Below are 26,763 nucleotides of genomic sequence, written 5' to 3' on the forward strand. Positions count from 1 at the left end.
GGTCTAGTGCTGGGCAGACTTCTACGGTCTGTGCCCTGAAAATGGCAGATACAAATCAAGGTCAGGTATACACATAAAGTAGCACATATGAGTTTATCTTGTTGGGAAGACTGGATGGACCATACAGGTCTTTCTCTGCTGTCATCTACTATGTTACTATGTAAAAATGTTTCAGAAATTTTCACTTGAAATTAAGCACAGAAGAATGGCGCTGATGTGTGCTTGCACTTTGTTTGCTCAGACTCGCAAACACTTGTTTTTCATCAGCATTTATAGACTGCAAGGGGTTCCTTTTGCTTCTAAAGGAAGACAAAACTGGCAATTTAAATTGAGAAATTCTGAAGAAATGCTCTCTTCAAAACCTTTTAACGTAACCCCTGAGCTAGTGGTAAGTTTCCAGCATCAAGGACAGCATTTGTTTCTGTACCGTTCTCTGAGCATTGGGAGGGAATGCCAAATGATTTCAGTACACTTAAATATAGTTTGTGACCATCTTTGGCATGTAAGCTGTTTCCCTACTCTAGAGCCCTCTGAACATTCTGCACACCGTTAGGTTTTGAGCTTCTGCCCTAAGAGATTTAACACCAGGCACTCTGGTTTTTAAGGAGCAGAGAGGGTGAAGTTTCTAGGATAAGCAGCATAAAATCTATTTTACTGTTCTGGAATCTTGCCATGTAATTGTGACCTGCATTAGCCACTGTTGCAAACACGATATTGGGCTTGATGGATGTTTGGTCTGGCCCAGTATGGCAACACTTAAGTTCTTGTGCTCCTATTATAGGTTACAGAGGTTAGGGGACATGGATTGGGGGAGGGAGAAGTAATTTTGAGAATAAGTGAATTTGGATAAAGGGAGATGGATTGGATTGGTGGAGGTGGCTGAATATCTGGTGGTGTAGAGAGTAATTCATAGCTCTTTTCCTGGGGACATACTTCTGAAGCAAGGGAGCCAGCTGGGGGAGAAGACTGATAAAAGGGATGATAGGGAGGGAGAGAGGGGTTAGTGGAGGTGGAGATAGGAAGGGAGGAGACATTTTGTAATAATTCTGAAGAAAGTTGCGAGACAATGGTGGGCTATATTATTATAACTGGAGACTCAATTGTGGCATAGGGATGAGAGGCTTCAACAAGTGAAATGGCTTCCTTGGGTGTTCTGTAGTTCTACCAATGTGGATCACGGGTAGCCAAAGTAGCCATCCTGCTTCAGAAGGATTTACAATTTTTGGTGGAGGGAGAATTAATGGATAGTGGGGGAAGATGGGTGGCAGGTGAACTTTGGGAGGGTGTACACTGTTTTGAACTGCCAGTTCGTAAAGGCGGTGTAGCAAATACAGAAAAAAACATAACTATAAACTACTTCAGGCCCTGTCCATTGAAATTCCCAAAGGGTATGTTGATAGGATTAGTTTGTTTGGGAACGTAAAAGGCCAAGGATAGCACAAGAAAGAGGGGGAAGGGTTGGCTGTATCAGATATAAAGTATTACTGTTTAGCAGCCCAGATGAAGCATTTGTTAGTCTGGGAATTAAGAGGCTGAAAAATCAGAATGAAGGCAGAGTAAACTTGTGGAGCAATTTTTGAATTGGATATTTGCAGTGGATTTCTTTGCGGTGAGAGTGGGTACATGTGCTGTAAAATCCATTTATATGGCACTTATTGTGGGCATGGGAGCAGGTTAAACATTCCAAGCTTGAAGAATAAATTCATCAAGTTGGCCCTTATTAAATCAGAGGAAGAGTTTGAGGGAAAGAGATAGGTTTGGCACGAAAAGGGATATTAACCTTTAGCCAGATAGTAGGGGACAGTGGATTTATCCCATTTAAACATTTGCAGGAGGAGTCTGGGTAAGGGTGGGAGATGTTTGCCACTCTTTCAGGTTCAGGGGTTTATGCTGGCACATGGGATAGAGGATGGAGGGGGCAAATAGTTGAGAGAAGGTAGGAACGATTGAGAATTTGTAGAGCTGCATGAAAAGAATGAAAGCAGCTATAACCATCTTTTGTGTTTATATAAGGGGAAGAGATTTTAAGTTTAAATATGTGTTAGCATGAGAGCAAGGGTTATGTGAAGAATTCACCAACAGGCTCTGGAAGAGGCTTTATGAACTAACAAGTAAATGGTCAGCAAGCATCTTAATAAAGGAGAATGCATATAACATACTATATAGATGGTATCCTTTCCCCAGCCAGACTGGAAAAGATCTACTTGGATGCATCTGATCAATGCTGGTGACGATGTGGTGAATTAGGATCATTGGTGATATATGGTGGGCATGCCCCAAGATCACAGACTTTGAGGTAAGTAGGTTAGTTGCCATGAAGGTTAAATAAAGAAAAGAAAGGAGTGATCAAATGGGGCATAATAGGAGCGAGGATTATCTGGACATTGGAAACATTTTTGGAAGTGCCCATACTCCAAGCATAGAAGGATCGCCTAGAGTTAATTGAGAGATTTAAAAATAAATAAATGTAAAAAATAATGGTTATTAGGAACCAAGGATACAGTGCTAAACGGAAGGGGGAGGAAGAGCCTTTGAGGTTTAAGGGGGAGGTGGCAGCTAGAGGGATTAGGTATGGGGTTATATTCCAGTATGTGTGTACATTGAGTGGAAACAGAATATTTGTTGCCAGAGTTGTCAGTTCTATTAAAAACTCAGTAATATATAAAGTTTTAAAAAATAAATTTCATTTCCTCCCTATCCCACTACCCTCTTTCCCATCTCTGTAAAGAACGCTGTCCAAGTCTGGTGAGCCCACAGATCTGAAGTCATCTTTGACTCTTCTTGTCGCTTTTCCAGAACAGTGGTAGAGCATTTTTTGTTTTTTATTTATTTTTTTTTAACATCACCAGTGCCTCTTCTTTTTTGACACGCTAACAGGAGCCATATCCACTTTTGAAAACTTGGTTATTCTAACAGTGTTTTAAGTATTGTAGTTTGTATTTTTCTTTGGCTTTAATGTTTATTGTATTTACTACTACTACTACTACTACTATTTAGCATTTCTATAGCGCTACAAGGCATACGCAGCGCTGCACAAACATAGAAAAAAGACAGTCCCTGCTCAAAGAGCTTACAATCTAATAGACAAAAAATAAATAAAGTAATCAAGTCAATTAATGTGAACGGGAAGGAAGAGAGGAGGGTAGGTGGAGGCGAGTGGTTACAAGTGGTTACGAGTCAAAAGCAATGTTAAAGAGGTGGGCTTTCAGTCTAGATTTAAAGGTGGCCAAGGATGGGGCAAGACGTAGGGGCTCAGGAAGTTTATTCCAGGCGTAGGGTGCAGCGAGACAGAAGGCGCGAAGTCTGGAGTTGGCAGTAGTGGAGAAGGGAACAGATAAGAAGGATTTATCCATGGAGCGGAGTGCACGGGAAGGGGTGTAGGGAAGGACGAGTGTGGAGAGATACTGGGGAGCAGCAGAGTGAATACATTTATAGGTTAGTAGAAGAAGTTTGAACAGGATGCGAAAACGGATAGGGAGCCAGTGAAGGGTCTTGAGGAGAGGGGTAGTATGAGTAAAGCGACCCTGGCGGAAGATGAGACGGGCAGCAGAGTTTTGAACCGACTGGAGTTATGTAAACTTCTTTAACACTACAGTAAAAATACAGTATATAAAATTAATAAATCCATTCCATTCCTGTTTTTTATATCCCACATATTTACAACAGGAATCAAAGTGGGTTACACTAAGAATTCAGTCACAATCTGAGATCTTTCATAATCCAAATCAAACCTCCAATTTGGACTACTACAACCTGTTCTTCACAGGTCTCCAACTTAACACTCTCCCATAATCAGCTTTACAAATTATCTTCCCAGTAAGTCATTACAACTGTGTAACTCCTCATCATTACTTTGGTTGTACATATGTGGCCATATACAGTTTAGTCTTCTCTTACCTTTAAAGTGCATTCATTCACCAACTCCTCATTTCCTGTTGAACTCTTTTTTTTTTTTTTTCCACAAATCCTGTTAATAGGGAGAGCTGCTGTAATCTGTGCCCTTATCCATCACCAGTTCCTTACTGTGCTAGTCTGTTTTCTACACAGCATGCCTAGAATTGACTTCCTGAGGTGATGCTTCATGTTCCATGCCCCCCCCCCCCCCCCCCACCAAGGCCACATTCAATTTCCATCTTAAGGCTGCTTTTACACTTTAATCTTAGGATGTTTTAGTAATACCATTCTTCTATGTTCTTATGATAAATTTCCTGAAGCCTTTTATTTGTTTTACTATAACAACCTTAAATTTATTATTAAAATGCTTTAATTTTAATATTTCTGGATCCTGTATGGGACCCCTTTGCTTTTTCTTTTAAGAGCAAAGGGAGATTCTATGTACAGGACAGTGGCACTTTAAAGACCAGTACTTAAGGGCTATCGGCAGGAATAACTAGAATCAAACAACTGGCAAGTTAAATCAGTGTAATATCATAAAGATCGGGTGTTTGAAATCAAAATAATGTTTTCTGAGATGCCTCCAATTTATACTGTTTTTTCACATATTTGATTTTATTCTTTGTCCTATGGATCAGATGTTTTCAAGTGTGCTTCGAAATTCTGATGGAATTGGGATTGTGCTTTTCTCTGAGGCCATGCAGGATAGTAGTTATTAAGTGGGTGATGACATGTGATAGAACCCAGCATTTGTGAAAATAGTCTATTGAGGGTGAGCAGGAGTTCCTATGTCAGTGTTGCAATGCAGAGCGACCTCGGGTCATATTTTGTTTTTCCTGGTTCATTGGTAGAGTAATTTTCTTGCCTGAAAATGCAATTTTCTTGCCAGGCTTCTATCTTATTTTAGTTCAGTTATCCCTTTATTGCTATCCTATTTAGGTTGTTCAAGCTCATACGTTTGTTCTGAATTTTTGCGCAGATGCATACTGCACTGGTACCTATGCACTGAGCAATATTGGACATAATTTTTGATCAAATCTCTCATTGTGGCTACTTTATCTGTTAGCATAGAAAGTGGACATGTTAGCTTCAGGAAGTATTTCTGATTGTGGTAGATCATGTCAGGTGCACAATCTATATCTGCAGTGCTTGGGGCCTGGGCACACGATATACCTAGGTTTTCCTCTTGCCAGTAGATGATCAGGGGTCTTTGAGGTAGTGAGGAGTGTGTAGAGGTTCTCCATAAAGTCTGATCCAGGTCTATTAGCATCTTCCTTCACTTTCTCATCGCCTAGCAGTGACTCATTAAGTCTCCAGACTCCTTGTCGCCTGCAATGACCCAGCCCAGTTAGTTTAATCCACATTGGCGCATGATCAGAAACACAAATCGTCTCTCAGCCGCCTCCACCATATGCCATCCATTGCGATGCACCAAAAAAAAGTGGGAGGGCAACCAAGGATGCCAAAGACTGGAAGATGTATGTTGGTAAAGAAGCTTATTCAAGTATGAAGACTTCATACTTGACCATCCTCTAAGGGCCACACAGCGCCCACTAGTATCTCGAAACACCTTTTTAATCACAATTTTTTCTTATCAATATGGCCACTCCCCCCATCCTCTTTGGTCCTTCTCCCTGATGTACCACCACTTCCCGAAAAGGCCTAGGATGCAGCATGTGAATATCTCTTGGTCTTAAATGTGTTTCTTGTAAAAACGTTACGTCCCACTTCAGCCTGCTCAACTCCTTAAATACTATACTGCGCTTCCCCTTATTATTGAGCCCATTCACATTCCATGTACCCACCAGTAAGGCCTCTTCTCCCCCTCCCCCACCCTCATCCCCTTGTCCCCTTCCCCTCCCCCCAGCCAATCCTTATCCATCCCCCTGCTCTAAACCCACTCTCCCCTGCTTTAATATATTCACAGTCCCTCCCCTATCCTCCCCAACCCTCCCCCTCCGCCGATCTCTCTATAAGTAGATCAGCCATCCCACGAGGAATAAACGCACTCTCTCGGGCTTTGGCCTCACAACAGTCCATCCCCTGCCCTCCCGTCACCCCACACTCCCCCACATCCACTACATTCACTTAACCGTTCTTCCTGTCTAGCATCCCTCCACCCTTCCACCCCCAGACCCACACAATTATATTTCCCACACCCAGAATCCCTCCAATTCAATCTGTCAGCTCACCCCTCACAATCTTCCAACATGCTCCCATGCTCCCCACTCTCACCAGGGTGCCATGCCTGCCCTCTCCCCACCTGACCCCCTTTGCATAGCACCCCCTGAAATGGTTGCTTATCTGCATAATGTCCTCTGCGAAATAATCAATCTGTCGCCAGTCCACTTAAGTCTGTTTTCCTTCAGGAAGCCTGCTTATCAAATTTCTTTCCCCGATCCACCACCGTCTGCCACGCTGAATCCGCTCTGGGTTCCTTGGTGGTCTCCGGTAACTCCGTCTGTACTGGAACACCTCTACACCCCAAAGATCGCAATGCTGACCAGGTGTCACTCTGGGTCTTTACTTTGCACGACTTCTCATCCACCGTTAGCCACATCGCAAAGGGGAATAGCCACCTGTAGCGGATCCCCCTTGACCTCATGAATATCGTGACTTCTCTAAAGGATCTACGCTTTTGTAAAGTAGTCCATGCCAGATCTTGAAACACTCCAATCTTGCAGTTCTTCCAAAGAATCTCTTTTTGCTGCCTCGCTTTAGACAATATCTGCTCCTTCGAGGGAAAATCAGCGAAACACACTACAATGTCCCTTGGGTTGGAATCTCGCTGCGGGCCAGCCACTCTATGCACTCTCTGGATGTGGAGGTCCGGTAATTGACCCCCTTCCTCGGGATTCAGTGTGTGTCCACACAGCTCTCGAATCACTGCTTTACAGTTGCTGAACATATCCACGTCTGAGATTCCTTTAAATCTCAAATTATTTTGGCGCGACCTATTCTCTAGATCTTCCAACTGCTCCTTTAGTTGTTGCACTTCCACCATGTCAGCATTCACTACTTTATGGAGTTTTCCCATGTCCTGCTTAAGAGTCTCCATCCCTTCCTCACTGACACTTGTTCCTAGATCGCTGATTTCAGCCCTAATTTCTCTCAGGGTGTTTTGGACATCTTTTCAGACCCCCGCCAGATCAGCCTTCAAGTCCTGAAACCAACCCACCACATCCGATTTAGTAATCTCGCCAGAGTCCTCCAGTCCTTCCTCAGCATGCTTCTCCTCAGTTACAGCTGGAATTGCCGCCATCTTGGACTCGCTCCGCTCTGCCCCTACCGAGACCGCTGGCGTTTTTTTGCTTTGTTCCATCGTGAAATGGAATCGCTCCAGCCCCTTCTTCGGCAGCATAGCTCTGGGACCTCTCCCCTGCGATCCAAGCTTCGAGATGCTGCTCAAATCTACAGGATTTGCTCACTTTTAATAGCGCCCCAATGGAGCTCTGCATTCAAGCTGCCATCCCGGTCTGTGACGTCACTTCCTCCCCTCTATCTGCTGCTTTTGACACTGTTGATCACCACCTATTCCTTGATACGCTGTCCTCACTTGGATTTCAGGGCTCAGTTCTTTCTTGTTTTTCTTCTTCTCTCCCATCGCACTTATAGTGTATACTCTGGCAGATCCTCCCACTATCAGTTGGTGTACCTCAGGGCTCTGTCTTTGGACCTCTTCTTTTTTTTGTTCCATTTATACTTCTTCCCTTGGTGCTCTGATGTCATCCTATGGTTTTCAGTATCACCGTTATGCTGATGACTCCCAGATCTACCTCTCCACACCAGAAATCTCAGCAGGAATCCAGACCCAAGTATCAGCCTGCCTGTCTGACATTGCTGCCTGGATGTCTCACCGCCATCTGAAACTAAACCATGACCAAGACTGATCTTCTTGTCTTTCCCCCTAAACCCACTTCTCCTCTTCCCCCACTCTCTGTCTCTGTGGATATCATTCTCAGCCTCCCTGTCTCATCAGCTCGTAACCTTTGTGTTGTCTTTGACTCCTCTCTCTTTCTCTGCACATGTCCAACAGACTGCTAAATCCTGTCGGTTCTTTCTGTATAATATCACCAAAAACATGTCCTTTCCTTTCTGATCATACTACCAAAACCCTTGTCCACTCTCTTATCACCTCTCACTTAGACTTGTACAACTTGCTTCTCACAGGTATCCCACTAAGCCATCTTTCTCCCCTTCAATCTGTTAAAAATTCTGCTGCTCGACTTGCATTCCGCCAGTGTTGCAATGATTTATTAGCCCTCTCCTCGATTCACTTCATTGGCTCTTTATCCGTTTCCATTTACAGTTCAAACTCCTCTTATTGACTTAAAATGCATTCACCCTGCAGCTGCTTAGTACCTCTCCACTCGTATCCTCCCCGAGAACTCCATTCATTGGGTAAATCTCTTTTATCTGTACCCTTCTCTTCCACTGCCAACTCCAGACTCCGTTTCTTTTATCTTGCTGCACCATATGCCTGGAATAGACTTCCTGAGCCAGTACATCAAGCTCCATCTCTGGCCATCTTCAAATCTAGGCTAAAAGGCCACTTTTTTAATGCTACTTTTAACTCCTAACCCCTGTTCACTTGTACAGTAACCATATATGTTTTATCCTTCCCACCTTATCAATCCCCTTATCCCATATTTCTTCCTGTTTGTCCTGATTAGATTATAAGCTCTTTTGAGCAGGGACATCTGTTCATGTTCAAGTGTACAGAGCTGCATACATCTAGTAGCGCTATAAAAATAAGTAGTAGTAAGGTGAAGGTGGAGGGGCACAAAGGTGGATGCTGGGATTAAGATGGGAGAAAGTGTAGAAAACTATTGGAGAAGGAGATAGGTGGATGCTGGGAAAGTGGAGAAGGAAATATGGGAGGAGAGGCAAAAAGGGAAAAAGACAGAGAGCTACAAAGAGTGTGAGAGATAAAAGAAAGGGACAGGTGAGAGAGGGTGGAAATAAGGGAATAGGCTGGAGAAGGAATCAGAGGTGGCGGGAAAGGGAAGAGAAAGAAGTATAAGTTGCAGAAAGCTGATAAGTAGGTGAAAGGTGGAGGATTATGGTTAGGAGGAGGTAAATAAAAAGGAAGATGAGAAAAATGGAGTAAAAAAATGAAACAGAAGGGTGAGCATCAGACTTAGGTAAAAGGAAGAAGACAGGACATTGGAGAAACAGCAAAAGATAAAGAGATTCTGGAAAGGAACTTGGAGAAAAGCAATACAAGGAAGTGGTAAAGAGAGACCAGGACCAACCCAGTTGGAAAAACAAAATGGTCAGAAAACAAGGATACAAACACATTTATTTTTGATAATTAAAGTAAGATGACTTTAGCTTTGAAAATGTTCATTTCTTGTATTTTGTCCTGTATTGAAGGAAATGCATCTTTGTTTCTCCTTCGTAGTTCTGTTGCTCAGTGTGGTTTCTTTGGTTTTCTATTTCATTTTTTGTGTGCATATTTGTTTCTAGTTTGTAGTCTCCTTTTTATTTATGTATTTTTCTACTAAGTGATGGCCTGTGTTTTCCTTGTATAACAGAGATGAGGGATTGTTGACGTGTAGACTCCATATAAGAATCTGTAGCGGTCCATCTTTTCCATAGTAACTTGGATGACGGCAGATTAGACCTGTATGGTCCATCCAGTCTGCCGAACAAAATAACCTCATAGCATATGGTATGATGCTGTATTACATACGCATTCTTGGTCTTGATTTGTCCTTGCCATTTTCAGGGCACAGGCTGTAGACGTCTGCCCAGCACTGGCCTTTCCCAACTACTGGAGCTGCCATTGAAGCTCCGCTCCACCCCATCCAGATCTGTCCAGCCATGATTAGGACACAGACTGCAGAAGTCTGCCCGGAACTGGCTTTATTTCTGAATTATTGAAGTTACCATCTAAGCATTGTTAAGTTTGTTTGTTTGATTATATTCTCTTTCCATACAGGGATTCCTTTGTGTTTAACCCACATACATGTTTAAATTCCATTACCGTTTTCATCTCCACCACCTCCTGTGGGAGGGCATTCCGGGTATCTACCACCCTTTCCATGAAAAGTATTCCTAATTTGGCCCCTCTGCAACCTCAATATTATGTCCTCTAGTTCTACCACCTTTCCATCTCTGCAAAAGGTCTGTATATTAATAATACCTTTCAAATATTTGGATGTCTGTATCATATCACCCCCATCTCTCCTTTCCTCTGGGGTATACATCTTCAGGTCATCAAGTCTTTTCTCATACACCTTGTGTTGCAAACCCCAGACTATTTTTGTTGCTTTTCTCTGAACCACTTCATCTTTTTATGCCTTTGGTGAGATATGACCTCCAAAACTGAACAAAAAAGGAGGAGTAGGGTGAGCTGGCTCTTTCCGAACAACAAGGGAGACGTATTTGTGGTCCAAAATCTTTATTAAAACGTCTCGACACAGCTGCTGTGTTTTGGTGCCTAAGCACCTGCTTCAGGAGTCTACAAGACATATAAAATCTAATGTAAAAACTTTCTAATATTAGTAAATGACAATGATAAAAACAAATCATGATATATTCTTTGATTTGAATCCTGTAGTCTTTTCCATAGTCCTCTTGTTAACCCTTTTAGCTTCCTGTTTCTCTTGACTTTGTTTACTTTCCTTATATAAAGAGGTGTTGCCATATTTATAGCAATTTTCATCTTGGACCACTCTCTTTCCACTTATTCTATGCCTACCCATTTCATTAGCCCCCATCTTCAAGTACTCCCTCATTTTACCAAAATCAGTATGTCTAAAATCTGAGTTTTGTGTGGGTGCACTCTGCTTTAGATCTTAAATCATATTGTGTGATGATCACTGTTGCCTAAGTGGGCACCCACCCGAATGTTGGAAACATTAAGCACTAGATCCAGTATCACCCCTTCCCTTGTGGGCTCTGTCCCCATTTGTCTGAGCAAAGCACTTTGGCAGGCATCCACAATCTCTCTCTGATTCTGCCGATGAAACGTTCGTCCACCTCGAGCAAGTTGAAATCTGCCAAACAGCACCTCCCCTTTCATTCCAAGTTTATAGATTATAGATATCTTCGATTAGATCCTTGTCCAGCTTCTCCATTTCTGCTGGAGGTCTGTAGATAATACCTGTGTAGATACAGGTTCCATTTTTTCTCTTTCCAAGATATCCATATCACTTCTCTTCCACAGGCTCCCTGAATTTTAGCTGCTTTGATATTGTTTTCACATACAGTGCCACTCCTCCACCTCTTCAGTCCAGCTGGAAAAGAGCTCCTGCACCCCCTATTCTTATTAAGACATCCGTCCCACACACACACACACACACTTCTGATCCCTTGAGGTATGCTGGTATTGTAAAATTTTTGCAGTTCTGACTTCTTGTAGGTAGGACACGACAGTTTGAGTTCTTAACTTAGTGCTGGTATGGTAAGCAAGGATTTCTCTTGCATCACAGTGTCTGGTATGGAGCAGCTTGTGTTCCTATGACTGATTTGATATCAGAGTTTGTACGTTGAGTTGTAAAGTGAAACATTCTACTTCTGCTCTCTACTCCCTGTTGGAAGAGTTTTATTGGTTGGTTTGTGCATGTCTCTATGAATAAATAATTGTACTCAGTTGACTTCTCTGTGAGTACTTAATGCCCTCACACTAAGCCTCACAGGTATACAGCTAGGCCGTAGGAGCTACCAGCATGAGGGCTCCACCCTGGTGGAATGAACTGTACATTTTTTTTTCCTGTATGTGGTTCAACTCTTATCAGGCTGTTTGACTTGTTTTATGTGCATATAATATACAAATATATATGGTTGTATGTATTTTCATGATTTTGTAGTAAACTTAATTGACTCTTGTCACTTTGCTGTTTTCTGTCACTCCCAACCACTTTATTCCCTGGTTGTAGTTTTGAGGATCTGCCAGGGGAGTTACCATCTCAACTGATTTCTTTGAGATGCCCCTGGTGTCTGCATACCCTTTTTTCTAAATTTAGGAAGAGATACTGGTGGGCATACAGGGTTCCTTAGCTTTTGCAGTTATATAGGTCCTTCTCAGCGGAAGATTTTGTGCCACAAAACTTGTTAATGTAGGTATGCCTTGGATTTGAAGAGATTGGGCAATACTGTACTAGAACATCAGTATGAAGAAAATTTCTCAACTTTTATTTTAGGCATTACCACCAGCTCCTGTTCCAAATCATGCAAATAAGCATCAGGTGTTTAATCCCTCTCTTCAAGACCACATTTACCCAAGCTGCTTTGGGAGCACTCCAGATTGGAATAGCTCTAAATTCCTAAGTCTTTGGGGATCAGAAATGATGAATGAAAAGAATTGGAATCCTGCAGCCTTTTTACCAGATACACTTACAGGTAAGGGATTGACACAGCTTGCCATTAGATGCCAGGGAGAACTGTACTGATGAATGTGCTCAGTTGGCTAGGTACTTTGACAGAGGCATGCTAAAATAAGGACAAAATTTTGCATCATGGTCCTTGCCACAGTGCAGATGTATGTGTATAAAACAGTGATGACCTTCATATTGGAGGTGACTGGGAGAGGCATGCGTCTCCCTTGTGGATATGCAGCTGTCTTTTGTAAATAAGGAATCAGAAATATGCAGCCCCATAGCAACATGGGATTGGGTGAGACATCTGTAGTAATGGTAATGTACCTGTGTCTTGTGTTTTAGTTGAGACCAATGTGTGGGTGACATTTGTCCTTGTTTTGCATTTGGATTCAAAAGCCTGCAGCAGGACTTGCTTATTCACTCCCACCATAGCTGAGATCATTCTAAGTGTCTAACTCCTGTTACTCTAACTTATCTGTCTATATGTTCCACCTCTCCTTACATCCTATGCTATTAAGATGTTTTATTGTGTTAACATTGTAAGTAGCATATTATGCCATAATGTGTACTGATATTTGAATACTTTTTTTTCTGCTGAAGTTGTCCATTGCCTTTGTCCAGATTATTCTTGCTTTACACTGCTTCAGGTGAAGATCTTCAAAAGGGTGGTAGATAAAGCCTAATAAATAAAATAACTTTTTATCTCCAAATGTAAATACTATTGATTATATGCTATTGTGAAAATTCTATGCGGGAAAAGTTATCCAAAATGGGCCTCAACAGCCTCATGTGACTATTAATGGGTTAGGTCATTAATTTTTTAGTAGGAATAGACTTGGTCATTAATGGCTGACCTTTGCATTGTTCTTATGGTATAGGGTTTGTTTTGGGTTTTGCATTGAAAGAATTTCCTTACACAATTATCTGTTACTATTTATATTTTCAGAATTTTAAGCAGGGATTTATTATTTGTTAAAAATTCATTTAAATGGCTTACAATTTAAATATCTGATTAAGTATTGGATGGAAAAGTGTTTTGATCTCTGTACTGGGAGTTAGGATAGGGATTTGAAGAACTGTAACATGGTGTTAACCAGGCTAATTTGCTGCTGATTTATCAGAAGTATCATTTTCAAGAGACTCATTTTTTATAATTTGGCCAAAGAAGTCAATATAAAAGAATGATACTCCATTTTTCTGAACTAAAATTAACAGATATGAATGTATCTGTTCAGTGAAATCTTTGATTTTGTTGGTTTAGTATGTCTTCCTAAAACTGGAAAAAAAATTGCACAAGGCAGTTTAATTTTTTTTCCACCTTAATTCTTTTTACCCTCTTTGAATTCCTCTCCCCTTTTTCTTCTCACATGGCAATTTTGTGTAGCTAAAGGTTAGAGAGGCAGCTCCTCCAAATTATATCCTCAACATTCTGTTGACAGTAGGTCTACCATAGTGGTAGCAGTAGTTGTTTTCGCTTCTCTCTCTAGGCAGTTTCCACTTAAGGGGGACAATTCCCACCAAAGACTCCCCCCCCCCCCCCCCCCCCGGTCATTTCCCACCCTCTCTAGAATTTTTTTTAATAATAATTTTTTTTTAACGGCGTCCTGAACAAGGAGGTTAGGGCAGCATACAGATATACACAAAGAATGTATAGTAACGGAATAACTTTTCATAGGTAGACTTGTAATTTGTTAAAAATCATAATCAGCGTCTCATTTTGAGGGGCTGAATTAGGTTGAAACCTAGTTTGGGGTTGTGTGGGAGGCATAGGTAAAGTAGTAATTTGTTATAAATCATAATCTGTGAAATTTTGAGGGGCTGAATTAGGTTGAAACCTAGTTTGGGGGCAGGGGGGCATTGCTCCCCCTCATGAACTGCAGTTTGTATTTATTTATTTACTTACTTATGTCATTTAGATCCCGAATTGAACATGAATTAGGTTGAAATCTAGTTTGGTGGGATGTGGAAGAGAAAAGGGAGGGGAGATTACTTGTCCTAGTATATTTTGCATTTTTTAGGTTAGAGGTGGGAATTGTCCTCCCTGGTGTGGTGGGAATTGGTCCTGTGGAAATTGTCCTAGGTGGAAATTGGTGGGTGGGAACTGTCCAGGTGGGAACTGACCTTGAACCGCTAACTCTGGACAGGAATTCTGAACATCTGTCTCCCATGCTATAACGTGCAGTGCTGCAACTTGAGTCAACCCTACCTTTATATTTCCTAAATAATAAATTTGTGACACATGTAGTGGTCCCGGCACATTTATTGTCTGTAAATGAAATCACCCTAGAATGTGTTCTGATTTTTTTTTCTCTCAGAATGTATCTACTTAAATATTTAAACCTGACCTTTAAACAAGTACTGTTATTTTTACAAGTTTACCAAGTAGATGTTGGACATACTAAGATGGTTGACTAAATCACACATGGGATATAGAGGGGTGTACAAGGACATAATCCAGTCCCCATCCCTAGTCAATTATATTCTGTCCCCACCCCATCATATTGATACCATCCCACAGTTTTCTGCCAGGTACTTGTGACCTGGATTGGCCACTGTTAGAAACAAGATACTAGGCTGGATGGACCAATGGTCTGACCCAGTATGGCTATTCTTATGCTGTTCCCATCCGTGTACCCAGTCCACATTTAAAAGATTTTGTAATTCAAAGAAAACATAAAGTAAGTCTTATAACTTGTTAAACTTTAACACAAAACAATAGGCATAACTTTAAGTATGTAAGAAAAGCATATTTATTAACGTCGGTGCCGTGGAAAATGGTAGAGGCTATTATCAAAAACAAAATTACAGAGCACATCCGAGGACATGGATTACTGAGACCAAGTCAGCATGGCTTTTGTGTGGGGAAATCTTGCCTGACCAATTTACTTCAATTCTTTGAAGGAGTGAACAAACATGTGGACAAAGGGGAGTCGGTTGATATTGTGTTTCTGGATTTTCAAAAGGCGTTTGACAAGGTACCTCAAGAAAGGCTACAGAGGAAATTGGAGGGTCATGGGATAGGAGGAAATGTCCTATTGTGGATTAAAAACTGGTTGAAGGATAGGAAACAGAGAGTGGGGTTAAATGGGCAGTATTCACAATGGAGAAGGGTAGTTAGTGGGGTTCCTCAGGGGTCCGTGCTAGGACCGCTGCTTTTTAATATATTTATAAATGATTTAGAGATGGGAGTAACTAGCGAGGTAATTAAATTTGCTGATGACACAAAGTTATTCAAAGTCATTAAATTGCGACAGGATTGTGAAAAATTACAAGAGGACCTTACGAGACTGGGAGACTAAATGGCAGATGATGTTTAATGTGAGGAAGTGCAAGGTGATGCATGTGGGAAAAAAGAACCCGAATTATAGCTACGTCATGCAAGGTTCCACGTTAGGAGTTACGGACCAAGAAAGGGATCTGGGTGTCGTCGTCGATAACACACTGAAACCTTCTGCTCAGTGTGCTGCTGCGGCTAAGAAAGCAAATAGAATGTTGGGTATTATCAGGAAAGGTATGGAAAACAAGTGTGAGGATGTTATAATGCCGTTGTATCGCTCCATGGTGCGACCGCACCTTGAGTATTGTGTTCAATTCTGGTCGCCGCATCTCATGAAAGATATAGTAGAATTGGAAAAGGTGCAGCGAAGGGCGACTAAAATGATAGCGGGGATGGGACGACTTCCCTATGAAGAAAGACTAAGGAGGCTAGGGCTATACAGCTTGGAGAAGATGGCTGAGGGGAGACATGATAGAGGTATATAAAATAATGAGTGGAGTGGAACAGGTGGATGTGAAGCGTCTGTTCACGCTTTCCAAAAATACTAGGACTAGGGGGCATGCGATGAAACTACAGTGTAGTAAATTTAAAACAAATTGGAGAAAAGTTTTCTTCACCCAACGTGTAATTAAACTCTGGAATTCGTTGCCGGAGAAAGTGGTGAAGGCGGTTAGCTTAGCAGAGTTTAAAAAGGGGTTGGACGGTTTCCTAAAGGACAAGTCCATAAACCGCTACTAAACGGACTTGGAAAACTCCAAAATTCCAGGAATAACATGTATAGAATGTTTGTACGTTTGGGAAGCTTGCCAGGTGCCCTTGGCCTGGATTGGCCGCTGTCGTGGACAGGATGCTGGGCTCGATGGACCCTTGGTCTTTTCCCAGTATGGCATTACTTATGTACTTATGTACTAACATAGACTGTGAGAAAACAATAATTTCAAACTATACAAAAATAATAAACATCTGCAAAGCCAGAACTTAGTTTCATTGTATGTTTGTTTGTCCTACAACTGCAGAAGAACGTTCTTATGATGTGCTGATGGCAGGAGTTTGAAGCAGAGAACAGGCACCGTGTGTCAGTTTTGGCCACAAAGGGGACCTCTGTTGCCAGTAGATAGTAAGAGATGAGCAGAATTCTTTGTCTGAGCTCGATATTTATGTATCAACTTTGTCAATCAGTAAAGCTGTTTCCTGGCTCTTGAGTAAGTCTCCACCCCCCCCCCCCCCCCCCCCCAAAAAAAAAAAAATCTGATTCTGATTCTTCTCATTCTGGAAGTTTTGTTTTGTTAGCGGTTTGGCAGTTGGCTGCACCTGGATTACAGCTTGATCTGCTGTTGGTGTTCGCAGTCTATTTATGGCACTGTTCCGCCCTTCGAGTGTCATTAGATCAAAATGACCCTTCTGTAACTAAAATAGCGATCCAGATGATCTGCAAGATGATCCTTTAAGGATGCTATCACAGGCTACCTGACCTTGCAGGTTTCAGGTACCATTTTAACCACTATTTTGTTGGGATTACCAGATGTAGTGAAGGCTTGGTATCTATCGACAGTTCTTTTGTAGCCCTGTCAAAAGGTTCCAACACCATAACTTCTGCTGGCAAAGAGTCATCAATTGTGTACAATTTAGTCAGGAACTGCTTGTTTGCAGCTGATTCAGTGGCAATTGCACACAGCTCTTCCATATGCTCTGCCACAGATTTTAGTGTCAGTAGAACATTGTTTCACCAGGTTGATATGCACTGCTTGAGTGTTTTCTTCAGTGAACACTTGATGTTCTCTTAGCAAGTGTAACCACCGTGTATAATCTCGCTTGCCTCACTGGGGAGGTCATTCAGATCAATTTTAGTTTTTGATGGCTGAAGTCCAGAAGAGAGTACAACATTGAGATTATGACCTGTGCAGCCTATCCAGACCTCATCTCAAAATGCTGCTTTGATATTAGCTGTATTATCAGTCAATGTAGATGAGACTATCTGGTGGAGATTATATTCTCCCAAAATGCTCAAAACAAATTCACAAGCTTATCAGTGGTCTCCCTTGCGAAAATTGCTGAACATATGCGTCCGTTTTCATCAAGGTGAGCTGCTTTTTTATTTTTTTGTTTGTTTGTTTTGTTTAAGCTGAGGTGTTGATGTCAAGTTTCCAAGTCGAAGCGTGCACAAGAACATAATCTGGTTCCCCATTCACTTCTGATCTGTCCCCTGCTATCCCCGCAGTAGTAGTAACTCTTTTGTCCCAGTTCCCGTGGGTTTCCTGTTGTCTCCATCCGTACGGCCACCTCTATAACAAATACTGTCTTACTGAATAACTGATCAAGGTATATTTCAGATAGTTATGAATACAATATAAAATAAATGTAGTAATGTTCCTCTGTACTGGAACTTTGAGCTGTTGAATAAATACTGTATGAAGCAGAACTCCCTACATGTGAACTTGGGTATGATTGATATATTCTAGTCTGTAAAGATAATAATAATTATTATTATTATTTGTTACATTTGTATCCCACATTTTCCCACCTTTTTGCAGGCTCAATGTGGCTTACATATAACTGTTAAAAACGCTAACATACCTATAGCGCACCTTTGTAAACACAGGCATAAATCTTATAGAACACTCTTAAGCAGAAATGTTTTCCATATGGATTTTTAAAGCGACATATATAGAATTGGGCCCTTAGTGCATGGTAACCAGTTAGCACAAAAATGTGCAATCTTTGCCCCTTAGTAAGTTTTAATAGGTTGTGATATCTGTTATAAAGATCCACAAAAATGATAATGATGTACATAAACTTTCAAGATTCCACATTGCTATGCTTCAGATGTCAAGTGCAAAGAGGGGCTTAAAGTGACAGACTGGATTGCCCAGTCAGATTGCTTATTTGGACCTCTTCTGTTACATATTCTTCATCTGTGAGGATATGCAGTGGGCTGAATTGGTCCTTCATTGTACATGGGTTGCTGAAAATTACCTATAGGAAGTATTATCATATTGCATGAAAACAGATACAAGGACCACATTTTATACAAAATGAGTCTCGTAGGCTTTTTCCATATGTTATAGGTCTTCCTGAACCCTTCCAAATCTGTTTTTCTTTTGATTCTTTTTTTTTTATCTGCCATCAGAGGAGGTTATGCTGCACTGATTTAGGGGAATAACTAGTGAGGTAACTAAATTCGCTGATGACACAAAGTTATTCAAAGTTGTTAAATTGCAAGAAAGATTGCGAAAAATTGCAAGAGGATCTTATAAGATTGGGAGACTGGGCATCCAAATGGTAGTTGATGTTTATTGTGAGCAAGTGAAAAGTGCTGCATTTGGGAGAGAGGAACCCAAACTATAGCTACTTGATGCAAGGTTCCACATTAGGAATCGCCACCCAGGAAAAGGATCTAGGTGTCATCGTTGATGATACGTTGAAACCCTCTTCTCGGTGTGCATTGGTGGCTAAGAGAATGTTAGGAATTATTAAGAAAGGAATGGAAAACACAAATGAGAATGTTAATGTCATTCTCCGAGGACAAGCAGGCTGCTTGTTCTCACTGATGGGTGACAAGCGAGGATCTAGGGCCTTGCTGTCACACCAGACGGCAAACCTCCACCATAGAAAGAAATAACTCTTCTTAGTGGAATCTTTCCTGGAAGCAAGCAAGACACGGGAGACACCCTCTGAGAGACCCAAGGAGGCAAAACCTACGCTCTCAACATCCAGGCCTTGAGAGCCAGGGACCGGAGGTTGGGATGCAGAAGCGCCCCCTCATTCTGAGTAATGAGGGTCGGAAAAAAACTCCAATCTCCACGGTTCTTCGGCAGACAATTCCAGAAGAAGAGGGAACCATATCTGACGCGGCCAAAAGGGAGCAATCAGGATCGTGGTGCCTCGATCCTGCTTGAGTTTCAGCAAAGTCTTCCCCATACAGGAGGCATACAGGAGGCCCTCCCCCCAATGCAGGAGGAAGGCATCCGACGCTAGTCTGCCGTGGGCCTGAAGTCTGGAATAGAATTGAGAGACCTTGTGATTGACTTGAGTGGTGAAGAGATCCACCAAGGGGGTGCCCCACACTTGAAAGATCTCGCGTACCACTCGGGAATTGAGTGACCACTCGTGAGGTTGCATGATCCTGCTCAATCTGTTGACCAGACTGTTGTTTACGCCTGCTAGATACGTGGCTTGAAGAAACATGCAGTACCTGCGAGCCCAAAGCCACATTCTGACAGCCTCCTGACACAGGGGGCGAGATCCGGTGCCCCCCTGCTTGTTGATATAGTACATGGCAACCTGATTGTCCGTCTGAATTTGGATAATTTGTTGGGACAGCCGATCTCTGAAGGCCTTTAGAGCATTCTAGACCACTCGTAACTCCAGGAGGTTGATCTGTAGACCTTGTTCCCGGAGGGACCAACTCCCTTGGGTGTGAAGCCCATCGACATGAGCTCCCCACCCCAAGAGAGACGCATCCGTCATCAGCACCTTTTATGGCTGAGGAATTGGAGTCAAATTGGATCAAATTGTCCACCAGTGCAAGGATTGGAGAAAACTTGTGGACAGCAGGACTACGTCCTCTAGGTCCCCAGCAGCTTGGTACCACTGAGACGCTAGGGCCCATTGAGCTGATCTCATGTGGAGGCGAGCCATGGGAGTCCCATGCACTGTGGAGGCCATGTGGCCGAGTAATCTCAACATCTGCCGAGCTGTGATCTGCTGAGATGCTCGTACCCAGGAAACAAGGGACAGAAGATTGTCGGCCGTCGCTTCTGGAAGGTAGGCACGAGCTGTCTGATAATCCAGCAGAGCCCTATGAATTCGAGTTCCTGAACAGGAAGAAGGTGGGACTTTGGATAATTTATCACAAACCCCAGTAGCTCCAGGAGTCGAATAGTCATCTGCATGGACTGTAGAGCTCCTGCCTCGGAGATGTTCTTCACCAGCCAATCGTCGAGGTAAGGGAACACGTGCACTCCCAGTCTGCGTAGAGACGCCGCTACCACAGCCAGGCACTTTGTGAACACCCTGGGCACGGAGGCGAGACCAAAGGGTAGCACACAATACTGAAAGTGCCGTGTTCCCAGACGAAATCGGAGATACTGTCTGTGAGCTGGCAGTATCAGGATATGTGTATAAGTATCCTTTAAGTCCAGAGAGCATAGCCAAGCGTTTTCCTGAATCATGGGAAGAAGGGTGCCCAGGGAAAGCATCCTGAATTTTTCTTGGACCAGATGTTTGTTCAGGGCCCTTAGGTCTAGGATGGGACGCATCCCCCCTGTTTTCTTTTCCACAGGGAAATACCTGGAATAGAATCCCAGCCCTTCTTGCCCGGGTGGCACGGGCTCGACCGCATTGGCACTGAGAAGGGCGGAGAGTTCCTCTGCAAGTACCTGCTTGTGCTGGAAGCTGAAGGATTGAGCTCCCGGTGGGCAATTTGGAGGCTTTGAAACCAAATTGAGAGAGTATCCTAGCCGGACTATTTGGAGAACCCACTGGTCGGAGGTTATAAGAGGCCACCTTTGGTGAAAAAATTTTAACCTCCCCCAAACTGGCAGATCATCCGGCATAGACACTTTGACTTCGGCTATGCTCTGCTGGAGCCAGTCAAAAGCCCGTCCCCTGCTTTTGCTGGGGAGCCGCAGGGGCTTGCTGAGTCGCATACTGCTGACGAGAGCGAGCACGCTGGGGCTTGGCCTGGACAGCAGGCTGGCAAGAGGGAGGATTGTACCTACGCCTATTAGAAGAATAGGTAACAGTCCTTCTTCCGCCAAAAGCACGAGGGTCTCCTCAAGGGTACCAGTTGAGGTAGATGCTGAAGGCGCCCGGCGGGAGAATTTGTCGAATGTGATGTCCCGCTGGTGGAGCTGCTCTTCCACCTGTTTGACCTTTTCGCCAAAAATATTATCCCCCCGGCAAGGAGAATTCGCAATCCGCTGCTGGATCCTATTGTCCAGGTCGGAGGCACGCAACCATGAGAGCCTGCGCATCACCACACCTTGAGCAGCGGCCCTGGACGCGACATCAAAAGTGTCATAAACACCCCTGGCCAGGAATTTCCTACACGCCTTCAGCTGCCTGACCACGTGCTGAAAAGGCTTGGCTTGCTCAGAAGGGAGCTTATCCACCAAGTCCGCCAACTGCCGCACATTGTTCCACATATGAATGCTCGTGTAGAGCTGGTAAGACTGGATTTTGGCCACGAGCATTGAAGAATGGTAGGCCTTCCTCCCAAAAGAATCCAAGGTTTTAGAGTCTTTGCCCGGGGGCGCCGAAGCATACTTTCTAGAACTCTTGACCTCCTTAAGGGCTAGATCAGAGATGGCGAACCTTTCAGAGACCGAGTGCCCAACAGCAACCCAAAATCGAATTATTTATCGCAAAGTGCCGATACTCATTATGGGCGGGGTCACCACATATGACTCCACCCCTATGATAGCCACACCCCTTACACCAGCCATGGCGCATATAAACAGACATCATTGAAAATATTATACTAGTATAGGAGAAAAAAATAACATTTTCTTCCATTATAAATCATTTCTGTAAGCTGTTACAGCTCCAGTATACTCAGTGCAAAATAAGACAGCAGATGTAAATTCTCAAATTTGACATATTCCAAACACTAAAATGAAAATAAAATGATTTTTCCTACCTTTGTTGTCTGGTGATTTTGTTTTTCTATCCATATTGGTTCTAGTCGCTGATTCTTCTGCTCTCTATCTGTTCTCATAACTCCGTTTCCAGGGCTTCCTTTCCATTTATTTCTTTACTTTCCTCCTTTCTTCTTCATTTCTTGCCCTCCATCCATGTCCAGCAACCATCCTCTCCCCTCCAGCCACAAATGTCCAGCCACCCTCCTCTCCCCCCTGCCCTCCCTCCCAGCATCCGGCAGCACCCAGCACCAGGCCTCCCTCCCACCCAGCACCCACCATCAGGCTTCCCTCCCACCCAGCACCCAACACCAGGCCTCCCTCCCACCCAGCACCCAACACCAGGCCTCCCTCCCTCCCAGCACCCACCATCAGGCCTCCCTCCCACCCAGCACCCACCATCAGGGTTCCCTCCCACCCAGCACCCAACATCAGGCCTCCCTTCCACCCAGCACCCACCATCAGGCCTCCCTCCCACCCAGCACCCACCATCAGGCCTCTCTCCCACCCAGCACCCAACACCAGGCCTTCCTCCCACCCAGCACCCAACACCAGGCCTCCCTCCCACCCAGCACCCACCATCAGGCTTCCCTCCCACCCAGCAGCACCCAGCACCAGGCCTGCCTCCCACCCTCCCTCCAACCAAACAAGCAACCATCAACCCGCCCGCCCATCCTCCCTCCCTCCCTCCCAGCACCAGGAACCCCCCTTCTCCTTTTAAATTTTAAAAGCGTACCTCCTCGGAGTTCATTCAGGCGGCGTGTGTCGGCAGCGAAGCGCGTGTTCTTCGCTCGGCGCGCCTTCCTTTCTTTATCTCACGCTCTGGTCCCGCCCATAGGCGAACTAGGAAAAACAAAGAAGACTTCCGAAACGGAAGGATGGAAGAAAAGCGCGAGGGTCTCCTCAGGGCACAGAACGACGGTAAACACAGCCGTCCCGAGTGCGGAAAAAAGAAGACTGATGAACACGAGCGAGTTCGGGCGGGAAGACGGTCGCGCATGAGGCCTAGCAAACGTCTTTGCTAGGGAAGATCTCCGATTGGAGGGGCTGCCTCGGACGTCACCCATCAGTGAGAACAATCAGCCTGCTGTCCTCGGAGAATACCTTCTACAGGTATGTAGCTTTCGCTTTATATTACTCCATGGTGCAACCGCACCTCAAATATTGTGTGTAGTTCTGGTTGCCCCTTCTTTCAAAGGTATAGTGGAATTAGAAAAGGTACAGAGAAGGACGACAAAAATGATTAAGTGGCTGGAACGATTTCCCTGTGAGGAAAGGCCAAAGCAGCTAGGTCTCTTAAACTTGGAGAAGAGAAGGTTGAGGGGAGATATGATAGAGGTCTATAAAATACTGAGTGGGGTGGAACGGGTAGACGAGAATTGCTTCTTTACTCTTTCCAAAAATACTCGGACTAGGGGACACACAATGAAACTACTAAGTAGTATATTTAAAACAAACCAGAGAAAAATTTCTTTACTCAAAATGTAATTAAACTCTGGAATTCGTTGCCAGAGAATGTTGTAAAAGTAGTTACTTTAGCAGGGTTTAAAAAAAGGTTTGGATACATTTCTAAAAGAAAAGTCCATAAGCTATTATTAAGATGGACTTGTGAAAATCCACAGCTTATTTCTAGGATAAGCAGCGTAAAATCTGTTTTACAGTTCTAGAATCTTGCCAGGTACTTGTGACCTGGATTTGCCACTGTCATTCTTTAATCTGGGCTGTTCCAATGGCTTGGTTGTGAGTTAGCACGAAGCTTCAGATGCAAATACAAAATGCATGCCATCATCCCTTTTAGATGTGAAATACAATATTCTTGATTATCCATCAACCCGTTGTCAGATAACATGGAAAACATTGGTAACCCTGGCTCACAATGATGCTGTTAATGCAGTAAAAGTAGGGCCCATGTTCAAAAATAATTGTCTCTGGTTCGAAACTTTCCTGTGTTCTACACTGTAAAATGGAAAGAGAAGCTGCACACTTTTTAATGATGACATGGTGATGTCACTGGGGGTGTGTCAGATATGCCAGATGGTTGTATCAGCGAAGATTGGATAATCAAGACTGTACTGTAATAGGAATACTGATAGGAGGAGTCACCTTAATGGGTAAAATATAGAAAAGTCTCAGTGATGGTGATTTACTGTTGATGTGCATTTCTGACTGGTGTGTAAAAAAAAAAGCAGAAATGAGAGGCATCAGAATAAAAACATTTAGATAAAGCCAGTTGGGGAAAACATTAAATCATTACCAACTAAAGCTGAAATAGAAAACTTCTGGGAAAACTTGTATGAGAATTCCATATAACACAATAGAGAAGCAGAATGGCTACCCAGCTATTCAGAAGAACATGGAATAGGCCAACATGAAAATTATGGATTGGTCTGAAGTAGTAAAAGGAAAAAAAAGCTAGAAATCAGCTGAAGTAGAGCTCCAACTTGGAAGAGTCTTGGTTGTGATGGAGTGCCCAATTTTTAGCTGAAAATGTTAAAACATCCCTCCATCAAATCGGAGAAATGGCAACAGTCCATTGATTAGACAGGTAGAGTTTGCACAGCAGTGGCTAATAACAGGAAGAACTTTTCTTAATTACCTTTTGAATATTTTTATGTAGATTTTCACATTAAAAATGTAGAGTGCCTTATGCAGATCAGTGAATTCAACTTCAGATGCATTTTGAATTATCTTTTTTGATAGACAGTAGAATATTAGGAATTATTAGGAAAGGGATGGTGAATAAGACCAAAAATACTATAATGCTTTTGTATTGCCCCATGATGTGTCCACATCTTGGGTATTGCGTTCAGTTCTGGTCACCATATCTCAAAAAAGATATAGCGGAATTAGAAAAGGTTCATTGAAGAGCAACCAAAATGATAAAGGGGATGGAACTCCTCTCATATGAGAAAGGCTAAAGAGGTTAGGGCTCCAGCTTGGAAAAGAAACGGATGAGGGGAGATATGATTGAGGTCTACAATTTCTTGAGTGGTATGGAACGAGTAGAAGTGAATCAATTTTTTTCACTCGTCCCAAAAGTACAAAGACTAGAGGACATTCAAGGAAGTTACATGGAAATACAAATAGGAGGAAATATTTTTTTTACTCAACGAATATTTAAGCTCTGGAACTTTTTGCTGGAGGATGTAATAACTGCGGTTAGCGTATCTGGGTTTAAAAAAGGTTTGAACAAATTCCTGGAGGAAAAGCCCATAGTCTGCTATTGAGACAGACATGGGGAAGCAACTGCTTGCCCTGGGATTTTGTAGTATGGAATGTTGCCACGATTTGGGTTTCTGCCAGTTACTTGTGACCTAGCTTGGCCACTTTTTGGAAAACAGGATACTGGGCTAGATGGACCATTGGTCTTACCCAGAACGGCTACTTATGAAAAATAGACAAGGATGGGAACTATTGCAAGCCATTGTAAGTTCTCACCAAGACATTCACTATACGTAATTACTATCAGTTTTTAAAACTAAAGACTTATTTATTCCACTTAGCTTCTCAATAAATCCTTTTCAGTTTTGAATGTATTGCAGTTTGTGTCTGTGCTTCATTCTGTAAGGCCAATACAAACTAGGATTTTGTGATAAATTATCCCAAACTGCATCTCCACTAGTCATCTCAGCTGGAGTTAAATATCTGCTAGGGACTGTTCAAGCCAAGGCCACTCTCCCTGAACAGAGAACGTAGGACAACATGGACTGCATGGTTCGTATTGATAATGTTGATTCTCACCCAGCCATACATTTTATATCTCTCTGGCATGTCTTAACATGTGGCAAGCCCAATGAACCATAAGTCCTAAAGGTTTTGTGTTCAGAGTCTTCAGGCTCACATCAAGGTCAGGGAGGAACTCGGTCTGTCTGATTTGGTGACTCATTCCAATTTTGCTGGTTTTATGATGTGACCCACTTTTATGATTGGTGATTTATTATCCGAAGGAATTTTACTGTAGTCCTTCAAGCCTAGATGTTGACAGGTGTAGTAATTACTTTTTTTTTTAGTGTCTTAGTTCCTCTGGCTCCTAAGAAATAGTTGATAGTCATATTTTTGAAAGTACGCCCTTAGATTCTCTCTTGCTGCACATTCAAACTGCTTTGCATATTTTCTACAACCCTGAGTCTTGTTAAATATAAAGTAAGTTAACCTTCACTGGGCACATATTGCTTCTTGGGGAAGAGAGACCAGTTTGTGCTTAGCTGCTAGTTACCAGTGTTTTGGAAATTGCCTAGAGAGTGTGGTTTATAAATATTTAAATAAATAAATAAATATTTGCTCCATATGAGCTTTTCCCTAAAGTCTTATACTGCATTATGAGATACCAGTGTAGTTTTAACTCCATTTCTGAGCCTGTTTTTAGAATATTTACAGTATGCAACAAATTAATTTGTATTTTTAACCTCCATTGTATGCAAATCTATTCCATGCGTTTCATTGTTGATATCCTAAAAACCAGATGGGCTTAAACACTGTTCTGACCAATCTGATGAAAGTCATCTTCACACCCTCTGGTTCTTTTGAGTGTAGATATGTGACTTAGAAGGTTGAATTACTGATGGAATATGCTTCAGCATACATAGTCGGTGAGTTTCAGACTTTAGAATCCAATTTAAGCTAAATA

General features: G+C 42.8%; 1 protein-coding gene across 3 annotated transcripts in view; it reads left to right on the plus strand.

The window, feature by feature from the left end:
* The window catches only part of FAM193A (family with sequence similarity 193 member A), a 328,734-nt gene that overhangs the window by 232,036 nt on the left and 69,935 nt on the right, over positions 1–26,763 (plus strand). For all 3 annotated transcript variants that reach the window (XM_030191118.1, XM_030191119.1, XM_030191120.1), the window contains one exon: positions 12,045–12,243. In XM_030191118.1, the coding sequence (XP_030046978.1) occupies positions 12,045–12,243 (199 nt within the window). The remainder of the gene's footprint in view (positions 1–12,044; positions 12,244–26,763) is intronic.

This window comes from Microcaecilia unicolor, chromosome 2, assembly GCF_901765095.1.
Source record: "Microcaecilia unicolor chromosome 2, aMicUni1.1, whole genome shotgun sequence".
NCBI classification, from domain to species: domain Eukaryota; kingdom Metazoa; phylum Chordata; class Amphibia; order Gymnophiona; family Siphonopidae; genus Microcaecilia; species Microcaecilia unicolor.